This window comes from Pungitius pungitius, chromosome 11 (assembly GCF_949316345.1).
Source record: "Pungitius pungitius chromosome 11, fPunPun2.1, whole genome shotgun sequence".
Taxonomy (NCBI): domain Eukaryota; kingdom Metazoa; phylum Chordata; class Actinopteri; order Perciformes; family Gasterosteidae; genus Pungitius; species Pungitius pungitius.
Genome location: NC_084910.1, coordinates 18,808,101 through 18,819,383, shown reverse-complemented (window position 1 = coordinate 18,819,383; position 11,283 = coordinate 18,808,101). Strand labels below are relative to the sequence as shown.

The 11,283-nt window shown below is 45.7% G+C and overlaps 1 protein-coding gene across 1 annotated transcript; it reads right to left on the bottom strand.

Annotated features, from left to right (window-relative positions):
• Positions 1-1,507: 1,507 nt before the first annotated feature.
• On the bottom strand, positions 1,508-4,380 carry elp6 (elongator acetyltransferase complex subunit 6). The gene is made up of 7 exons (XM_037454804.2): positions 4,101-4,380; positions 3,897-3,975; positions 3,735-3,805; positions 3,223-3,347; positions 2,928-3,144; positions 2,615-2,779; positions 1,508-2,180 (listed from the first exon to the last, which is right to left on the bottom strand). Exons 1-7 carry the CDS (start codon positions 4,152-4,154, stop codon positions 2,055-2,057), a joined length of 837 nt encoding a protein of 278 aa, XP_037310701.2. The 5' UTR covers positions 4,155-4,380; the 3' UTR covers positions 1,508-2,054.
• Between the last annotated feature and the right edge of the window lie 6,903 nt (positions 4,381-11,283).

Below are 11,283 nucleotides of genomic sequence, written 5' to 3'. Positions count from 1 at the left end.
GGGCAGTATTTACCTTTAGATTCCCCTTCGGTTGAGAACAAACTATCACGTCTAATTCACATAAAGCACAAAGTATTTCTCAGTAACGTGACGTCTCGCCCGTCAGCTCCTTAAAACAGTTCACAACCTTTTTAACAATTTAATACTTTAACAGGAGATGGTTGTAGGAAGCACTTTTAGCTGGAACATGCAAATAATATAATAATAAGTAGTTGCGGTTTTAGCGCTACACACATTTGCAAAGATAACACACAAGCAGGAAACATCGCCGTTAGAGCCGACTGGACGGGTGAATTTTAAAATAAACGAACCGATTTTTCTTTATAGCGTTGCTAGCGAAGTTGCGTTAGTTACCGTTAGTGGAAGCAGCCAGCCGCCAGTATCTCGAAGGGTGTCCTGGTTACATACGATGTTAGAACGTTGTAATATCAGTCGGATTTGAACACTCGCGCACAGAACAGGAGATAAATAAAATGAATTACCGGACAATCAAATTAAGGACAACCCCCCCCCCCCCCCCCCCCCACTGAAGCTACTCGTTAGCCTGCTAACGTTAATTGTAGCTAGCTGAGAGCGTGTGTGACTTGACGTTAGCTAGCGTTAGTTGATTTATCGCGTAGCTAAACAACGCTCTGTGACCAGAAAAAAAACAAAATGAAGACTAAGGAGATATTTGGGTTCCTTTCGTTCAGTGCAACTATATGTGCCCGTACAAATAAGACATTACTTCCAATTGTTTCACCTTTTTTGTACCTGCAAACAACTTGTGTTGGCACCCGGCTTAATGCTAAAATAACGTTACACAGAATCACAGAACTCAGCTAGCTATATTCGCACCGAAATATACCAGTGAATCAGGGTCCCAGTCGATAAATGTGGTACGAAATTAACAGAGATTGTGATATAACGTACAAAAAAGGCAAAACACCTGCTGAACCTGTCAGTGTAAAAGCACTGGAATAATCCGAGGCGAACAACGCTGCCAAACAACGCTATATTTAGCTAGCTTTAACGATGTTAAAGTGGTACAATAAGGGTTTAGTTATGGATGTCTGGGGGATGTACAAGACGCAACTGGGAGCCCATCAATACAACCTTGCGCCTGTCGGCTACAACTCTCACTGCTTAACACCGTGGAGGGATTAACCAGCTCCCATTGCTCTACACAGCCACGGAGCTAACTAACTAACTTAGCCCATTTAGCTAGTGCTAACGCATTATAGCTTTCGCGCACGCACACTTGCCTGGGAAAACTTTACAGATCCTCAGAAGCGAGTCGTTGCCGTGATGCTCCTGGTTGAAGTCACATGCAACCGTCGTGGGATTCCTTTGCTTTAGTGCGTTAGCTAAAGGCTTTCTTCTTTTTTTTTCTTCGCCTCGGACGCTTGACATGCGAGGAGCAGGGTTTCAGTGCTACCGGTTGTCAAATTCCAGGGAGACCTTCTCCACTCCGACCTCTCACACGGCAGCGCGAAGAGCGGGGAAACGGCGCCCCCTGGTGGGCAAAACCGTGCAATGACAGCGTTTTTTACACTTTTTATTTTATTCGGATGATACCCATTCAGTGCTAAGAACAATCACCTTATGCATTCATTGTTATCTCAGCCAAATACCAGCACCTCCTTTGAACAATGTGTTTGTCTTTGTTTTGTTTATTGGCTGGTCTATTAATGTCCACTCGCCATCACAAATGTGTCACAGTCTGCATTAAAAAAAATGCGCACAAAAAGAAAAGAAAAAAAACACTTATTCAAACAGCTAAATTAAAAACAAAAGAGATGTGGCCAGGGATTCAGAGGTCTGGAAGCGGGCGATCTGCTGGCAGGATTGCGCCGTCTTTCCTCCAGACAGTCTGGGATCCAGGCTGAGCCCGTGGACACCTTTAGGCATCCAAACGTAAAGCATGACCACGGTTGGCAAATTTTTTTCAGTTCACCAATTTCTTTTGGCAGCCTAACACCCAGCTTGTGTGGTCTGATCATAGTGAAACATAATAGGCGGTTGTCACGTGTAAAAGAGACAAAAAGGCAAAACTAGGACGCTGAAAGGTGGAGCTAGAGAACAGCGCTGGACGTCCCGGGAGCAAAGAAGGAGGCTCCTTTGTCATGGACCTTGTACTGAAAGAGTTTCTTCTGTTTGCACTGTCCATCACCTTGTCTCCTCCTCCAGCACACTTCTACCTGAAAACAAGAAACACCCCTGGTTTACTTACATTCGTATTCTCGAATATGCATCTGTGATTTGCATTGATCCCTTACAGTATATAATGCATATAAACAGTATGTAACCTTTGTTACCTTGCATGTGAGTCACCATCTTTGTCACAGTATCAGTTGTTTATACTGTATAAGCACTGATTTCACCCAGATATGAATAATTTAAGCGTGGCAAAATCCAAAAAACAAATTCCGTTATTTAATCTGATTCAATTTGGTAATATTTGAATGAGTGAATGCCAAAAATGAAAAACGTAACACATGAAATAATTAGTTGATCACCAAATGAGGCAAAATTGACAAAAAAAAATATCAAAATATTTAGCGCAGTATACTTGGAGTATGGGCACACCTCTGAAGTGTGAGAAAACGCATGCTGGACCCGAAATCCCGCTCACCTGGCCGTGTATGTCCCTGCAGTAGCCGGTGGGGAGACCCTGGACCTGAAGAGTGAGGCTGCACTGGTGGGCCAGGCCCCTCAGAAGTCTCTCCGAGCCTTCATCGTCTCCGTCCTCCTCCTCTTCGCCCCGCCCGTCAGAGCGCGCCAGCATCACCACGTTGCCCTGCCGCCACGATCAAAGTTACGCTAGGAAAACAACCCCCCCGACCCCCCCCGACCCCCCGCTTGCTCTCTCTGTTTCATGAAAACATCTCAACTGGCATTAATGACCACAAACAGCCAAACTGATGACTTCACAATGACAAGCTGACCTGTAGCTCGGAGCAGACGGTGGCTTTGCAGTAGTGGCTGAAGTCCAGCACGGCCCCAGCGCTCACCCCCAGACTCAGCAGCACACTGAGGTCGTCCACCAGCAACACCGGGGGCCCCCACTCCTCCCCCCCGTCCGCCTGGTGTCCCCCGACGCCAGAACTGGTCGCACCGGACCGGACGAACTCGTAGAGACTCTTTAGGCCGACCCTAGGATCCCTGGAGACAGAGAGAGGAGGGAGTGGAAGATACCGAGAGATACCGAGAGAGGCGGGATGTGACTAGTTGGGTGCATACCTGAGGAAGTCCATGGCACGAGATCCAGTCTCGGCGTCTCGAGGAATTAGTACAGAGAGTGACTCGTTCAGTCCCTCCAAGAAAACCAGTTGACCCTTTTCCTTGGCTTGTGTTAGACTTACGCCCTGAGAAAAACACAATTCCCACACGGATCAACACAAACGCCATCGCGGCATTAAGCGTAAGGCTAAAAAAAAAAAACCTGGCGTGCAGGGGTCCCGTTCAACATGCATTAAAAAAATTAACTGCAAAAAACACGTGGTCAAATAGCCCACGAATCCAGAGCCACTCGAGTGGAGTACTGGATACGGCTTAAACTGCTTGGTGGTGGAAATTTAAAAGCGAGACCAATAAGGGCGGTGAAATGAGTGTGATTCATAACAGGAACACACAGATATAATGTTGATCAGTTAAATCAACAAGGCGGACTGCAAATGTAAACAGTGTCTTGAAATGACACTCTACTGTTGCATGGTGAGCATCAAATAAAGAAGTAAACGTAAACGACTCACCAGTCTCTGACCGATGGCACTGTAATGGTTGAAGGATTGCACCAGACCTAGAAAGCACACTTTGCAGCGTGCTAGGATACAAAATAATAAATAAAAAAGAGAGAGAGAGAGAGGGAGACATCAGCTGTACCAGACATTTTCTCTTACTTGACATTAACTCACCTCGTAGGTACAGAGAGAGAAAGTGGTGAATGAGGAAGGAGGCATCGCTCTGTCTGTCCGAGAGCAAGACAAATTCTCCCTGTGAAATAAGCCAACGTTAACGTTTATAAACGTTGTATAAGCTGTGTCAACCATGCTAACGTGTAAAACAGCGTGTAGCGTCCCAACTTAGTAATAAATATACCGGGTACATTTAGTCCTAACCTGTGTGAAGCTGTCCGGAGTCGTGTTCAAGATGCTGTTGAGCTCTGTAAACATGGCTAACTTTAACCTCAGGAGCTAGCCTGACTGTAAATACAATCACACGTTAACTGAAACGGATAAAAACAGCGATACGAAAACGGAGTTGTCAGCGGCGATCAATCTCAAAATGCGCGCTGTAACACATAATACACAGGTCAAAAAGTGCCGTCACCGTCTCTGCTTTGCCGACTTATGCCACTGATCTCCTCTCAATTAGCTGCCGTGCTAACGTCGTGTAGCATGCTAGCGAGCAAAGACGAGAAGAGATCCGAGACAGGAGGTCTCACTCTGCACGTGCTGGAGCGGTCCTTTGGACCACAGCGAAGCTGGCTAGTAGCGTCTTGCTGTAAAATGAATAATAACGTAATAACGTTATTTTAATGCAAGTTGTTGATTAAGGAAAACCAAACAAAAACCAAACAAAAAAAAAGAAGCAGAATTCAAAGGTTTTATTTTGAAAACAAAACGGCCTGAGCGATGTGACAGAATGGTTTCCATGGTGACAGCTGTGTACAGCTGTCTTAATAGAAGAGCTTTGCTTGCACATGGTAACTTCTTCGATGTGTTTCCCCCTTTATTAAATGGAGACACCGTCTCCTACCGGTAGGAGGCGTAATTACAGAGTGACAACTGAACAAACATATTTTGTTTTTAATTGAACCATCTATTTGGCTTTATTTTGAAACAGTCCTCTAGACCTGCCTCACGAGGCAGACTGAGCTGAGGTAATAAAAGCATGTTATTAGGGTCACTAAGATTTTTAAAAGAAGTGCTTATCAAGACGTACTAAATGAATTCACAACACAGGTTTTATTTTCTTCCACTGAACAAGCATCACTGCACATCATATAATGTTCGTGTTCTTGTATTTCAAGCGTTTAATACATAGTATTTCTAATTCAGCTCCTTTAAAGCCAGAACAGTTGCAAACAAGCCTTTAAAAAAGAAAGAGAACATAAACAACTGATTATGTTTTGAATCAGCAGATGGCAGTGTGTCACTTTTAAAAGCTGAAAATTGCAAAGAGCACAAATGCAATCTATTTACTTTTTTATTCTTTATATACATTCCATATTTTCCTTACTCATCTTCCCCCAAACATACCTTTTAGAAATATCATCCGTAAAGCTGAGGTTCAGCTAAAAATCTATTTGAGTATTTACATCTGCCTGGATCCTTCCCATCCCAGTTGTTTCTGTTTTTTTCTGCTTTAGTTAAATCATCTTTTTTTCCACATGTCTTTAAAATGTCAGAGTAGTTCTGCTTTGATAGTTATGTTTTTTGCAGCTTCAGGCAACCGAGAAAAAAACCCGATCCCCTACATATTATTTTCTTATGAAGCAGTTAGACGCGATGGAACTTTAACCCTTTGAAAGAAACACAATTAGCCTCCAGAGCTGTGTTTGTGTCCACGTGATGTCAAACAAGTACATCCACTATATGTCTACATCTGTTTTAGTCTTCATTTAGTGGCGTTTAAGCTGCTTAATGTTCCACTTCTTTCACCCAACTATATCTACCTGCTGTTTGGTGCTTGGCAGGAGGCATGAATACATTTGTCTGGAATTCTGTCAAGAATCTGTCAGAGGAAATGACATGTGTCATGTGATACTTCAGGTCAATTAAAACATAACCATTTGATCCGTTGCTACTGTGCAGGTGACCATGTATGCGTACCCTGTGGTTTTCACCACTTCAAAAACTGAAAAGCATCAAATTGTATCCATTTGAAGTTCTCTGGGTAATAATCTATGGCAACTCTTTTTTTGCAGGGATCAATAACGTGTCACGTGATAAATATTGAGAGTATCAGAGTACTGATGTGTGAGGAGGGGTAATGGAGAACAATCCAGTGAGCTGCCATCGACTCGTGTGGCTTGGGCGAAACCGTCGGCACGGACACACACATGTCGGCACAGACACACACACATGTCGGCACGGACACACACACGTCGGCACGGACACACACACGTCGGCACAGACACACACACATGTCGGCACGGACACACACACATGTTGGCACGGACACACACACATGTCGGCACAGACACACACATGTCGGCACAGACACACACATGTCGGCACGGACACACACATGTCGGCACAGACACACACACATGTCGGCACAGACACACACATGTCGGCACGGACACACACACGTCGGCACAGACACAGACATGTCAGCACAGACACACACATGTCGGCACAGACACACACATGTCGGCACGGACACACACATGTCGGCACAGACACACACATGTCGGCACAGACACACACATGTCGGCACAGACACAGACATGTCAGCACAGACACACACATGTCAGCACAGACACACACATGTCGGCACGGACACACACATGTAATAAGAAAGCAATCTGTCGTTGTGCTTTTACACTCCTGGTTCCTGCTGTCCCTGAAATGTTCCTGAGCGAGACCCCGAGGCTGAAATCCTCCTCATTAACAACTAAATTCATTGGAAATTGGGAAAAGGGCATTACAAATAAATTCAAAAAAACGTTCAGACCTTTTGAAAATGGCAACAACTTCAAAAAGTGAAAAAATAAAGCATCGGAACAATTGAGCACTTTTTTTCCCCCTGAGGTCACCAGTGGCCGTTTTTTGTGTTTTATTCGCATTTAAACGTTTTATTTGGAAACATTTGAAAGGCTGCCACTTGGTCCATGTTCGTCCCATCCACAGGACCGCTGGTGGTCCACGACGGACACGTCTACGGTTCCAACCTGACAAAATCCCTCCGGGCAAGACAACTCGTCCTCGAAAAGGAGCTGCCGGTAAAACGGTGCCCAAATGCGCCGCGTTTAAGGGCTTAAGGGGTGAATGAGGAGCTCTTCACCGCGGAAGGGGGGGGGGTGGCCGTAGGGGTGCAGGGTCCGCGGCCCGGACCTCCGGCGCCCGCCGATGGCGGAGGCCCGCGGCGGCGGGCGAGTGACGAGGGGCCCGCAGACGGAACAGGGCGGCGACGGAGGGTAGGCGTCGTCCTCCCACCTCACCCCCCGGCCCTTGGTCCTGCCGGCGGGGCGGGGCCCGCTGGCGGCCCGGGCTCTGGGGCTCGGCGTCCTGCGGAGGTAGACGTCGTAGCGGGCACAGGGGCCCCCGGAGGACTTTGGCCCCCTGGGCCCCTTGGGGAGGTGGAGCTCCAGCTGGATGGTCACCTTACAGCGCAGGGACAGAGAGGGCGTGAGGGGGGTGGGGGGGGGGGGCAAACGGAGGTCAGAGTGTGTGTTCTTCATTGTAGGAGCCAAAAAGGGTCGTGTTCTGATCAGCAGCATTCCGCAGAGCTCTCATTAGTAAACTAGACGGTGCCAGAACGATTCATTTAGACTTTCCCCCCCCCCCCCCCCTCTCCATTGCTCCTCTCCTTTTTTCTGCTTTCAATCCCTTCTCTGAAGGCCTTCCTGCTTGTGTGCGTGCATGCGTGTAATTCTGAATGAAGCTGGCACTGATATGTGTCTCTACATGTTCAGGGTTTTTATACGTGGAACAAAGGACAGATTTAAACGTGAGCGATTCAAGCATCTTCACACGTACGTTTACGTTGCGATTTTTGCACACGCCTGGCTTTGTGTGTGCGTGTTTTTGCCCCCCCCCCCCCCACTAATTATTATGCACTACGCATCAGCCAACCACGATGGGGCTCTTCAGGATGCCGACACCATCATTCCACCACACCGTCAGCCAATCGCCGGCTGCAGATGAATCACAAGTCCCAGCAGGATGGACTCGGAGCGGCAGAGAGAATCTCGACGTGCCGCCATGTTCAATTTACTGCAATCTCCATTTTATGACACCTTTTACTTCTGTTTATAGCTGTGTTCTTGCCGTGACTTCTCATGAGAGCGCTGAGACTCGTTTTACATTACTTGTCGTACTTGTCGTTACTAACATGACGATAAATGATCATCTCTTAATCTGTTTGTCCATGCTAGTGTGTGTGTGTGTGTGTGTGAAGACACAGAAACCCATAGGTCACCGAGTTTGTCTCTCTCGTCTGCTAAGACTCGAGCATCAGAATGGGTTTCCATGGCAACGATGCCCTCTTCTGTCTGAGGATGCATTAAAATGCCTGGCGGCAGCGGCAGATACGTGAGAATAGAAGACAGAGAGAGAGAGAGAGAGAGAGAGAGAGATTGTGAAAAGGGAAAATGTTCACACACACACACATTTGCACAGGGTTAATGTGTTCTTTTACTGCAGTAATAATGACTGAATGAACAATGCGGGGCTCACTATAAGGGGCTTACGTTACGTTCATGCTGTTGGTCTTTTAAAATCTTCCAAACTCTTTTAATAATCCAACACAAGATCACAACAATGCTTTATGGTATTATGCACCTTCTTTAGAATTCCTAGAAAGCCCACGCGGCCCACACAGCATTATATGTAAGAAGAAGAAAAAATACACAGCTTTGGATACTGTTAATGTTGTATTTAAAAGGATTTAAGAGGATATGTAGGTGTACTGCTATCAATGATTATCAGTGTCATCTGATCCGTTGACTGATTTATTCACTAGGAATTTAATTTAAGATATTGTGAGGTTGCAATAAAGAAGCAGTGAAGAAAACCGAACGTAGATCTTCCTGTGGAGTGTCACCTACAAAGCCATTTTCCACACTCATTTGGAGTTTAAACATATTTACCAGAATATTAGGAAGGAAGGAGACAAGGTGAACACAGAGATAAAGATGTCGGCCAAATGAAATGTAAAAACGGGTTCATTGACACGTCTCACGGTGCAATTTAAAGAATGCTTCGCCGGGTGTGAATGGATGAAACTCGCTCCACTCACTTTGCCACAGTATTGCTCTCAGGGGGGGGGGGGGGGGGCGCACCTCCCCCATCCCGCTTCACTTCTTGCTTTCGGTAATGTAATGCCCACTTGTTGCCATGGCGTCCACTGGTACTTCTGGGCTTGCTTGTTTCCTTTCACAGGACCTTCCTTTAGTGTGTGTGTCTGTGTGTGTGTGTGTGTGTGTGTCTGTGTGTGGGTGGGTGCGTTTGAGCATGTGAAATCATGTGCTACTGCATGTGCCAACTTCCGCAAGAGTGTGTTTGTGTGTGTGAGAGAGAGAGAGAGAGGCTGACAGGAATAAAAGAGGGTGATAATCACTGTTACTGCTGTTTTCGTAGCTCGCCTATCCTCAGTTTCCTATTCTTGATCAGTCTTTTCATCTACCTACTAGTGGCTAAATTGCCCCCCCCCCTCCTTCCCCCCACCCACCCACCCACCCAGGCCCTTTCATTCATTTGAAGAAAGAGAAGTGCACCCAGACCTTCCCCCTCACCCTCCATCCATCAGCAGCCCTCCAGCCTTGGAAGGATGTCCCACAATAACACTGTTTAACCCCCCCCCCCCCCCCCGTGATCCAAAGGAGAAACCCGACAAAGGGCCAGCAGCACTGCAGCCTCATGTGAGACCCACTCAGGGTCGTTCATCACATGGCGGGACAGGTGTGTGTGTGTGTGTGTGTGTGTGTGTGTGTGTGAGTTTGCACTTCTATCCTCGTGGGAACAGATTTGTGTGAGGACATTTTGTTCGGACTGTAAGAAGAAGTGGTTGATTGATTTGATTGAAAGGTTGTGTTGCTGCGAGTAGTCAGACTGACTTTGAGACTTGACATTGACGGAACCCCTTTAAGGCTTGACCCCCCCCATGTACTTTGTAAAACCAGATAATGAGGACTTGGACTTGATTTGAATTACCCAGAACTCGACTTTGTCATCTGCCGAACTCTGAGGAAAAATAGGCCTCGAATTCTACGAGACTCAACATCGAGGATGGGGACCAATTAGTGGAGATTTGATTTGGAATCGTCTTGACTTGAGACTCGATTTGAGACTTGACTTTTGATGACGCTCCTCACAAGTAGAAGTGTAACTGTGTGACTGTGCGTGTGAAGGAGAGTGACGCTGAGAGCTGCTGTGAGCACGTATGAATGCATGTGTGAGTGAGTGTGTGTGTGTGTGTGTGTGTTTGTGTGCTCTATTGTGCCAGCTTGGCATCCTGGATGGAACAAAAAGCTCTATTGAGCAGGTCTAAAATGTGTAAGAGGTGTGTGTGTGTGTGTGTGTGTGTGTGTGTCTTCATGCACAGACAAATATGAGGACTTCATTTCTATATTCTATTCTATTCTATATTCTATTCTATTCATGTCCGTTTAAAACAAAAAAGGTTGTATTCCTGCACGTAGTCAGGAATGACTGACTTTCAACTATATGTATTTTTTCATATTCACAAAATATAAAGATTTATATATATAAGATGCGATATAGAGCCACTAATTCCAAATCTAACAAGGTATTCGGATCTATCAGTTAGTGATAATAACAATAACATGCAAAGCAACTAAAGTGGTGAGGGAATTGTAGTTTTGTAGAGAAGTACAAACAAGGATTGAATGTAATTACTCAATAAAGTACTTGATATTCCTATTTTATATAATAATACCAGTGCTTTTCTAAATTGTATTTTGTGGATTTTACGTTTCTTGTTTCGTCTTCGGTGTTCGTTTCAGTGTATTATGGTATAAAGATGTAGTCGTTTCATATGCTTTAATCGGATATCTGATAAAACGTTCTTTCAATAATAAACTCAAGTGTTAAAAGAAAACGTGGGAATTCAACTTTTTTTTTTTTAACTGCCGAACTCGAGATTTCACGACGCGTGTTTGTCTAGAGCTTAAAGTCACGTGCACTTCCCACAAAAAATGTGTAAATATCTGTAACAACGTTTTCCGTTTGTGCCGTTTTAACAGGATTTTTCAGGTCAAACTCAGTGATTTGAAACCTTAGAGGCACGTTTACTGACATTTGCGAGCTTTGGAGATCTGTGTAGATGTGTATCTATTGATCTGATCTGCACCCGAAAGGCTGCATGAATCCAGGGTGCTTATTTTGATTTGGGAATGTGAAATATGAAATAGATTATAACGTGCTAGTAAACCTTTAACCGCGTGTGTGCACGAGCGAGCAAGGGGGGGGGCACGTTTTTGGACAAGGATGCGAGAAGCTGCGTTCAAAAGCCATGCAGAGCATCGTGGAGAGGAGGAGGAGGAGGAGGAGGAGGAGGAGGAGGGTTAGAAGTGGGGGCGCCACGCCGAGGAAAACACAGGATCCACAGAGG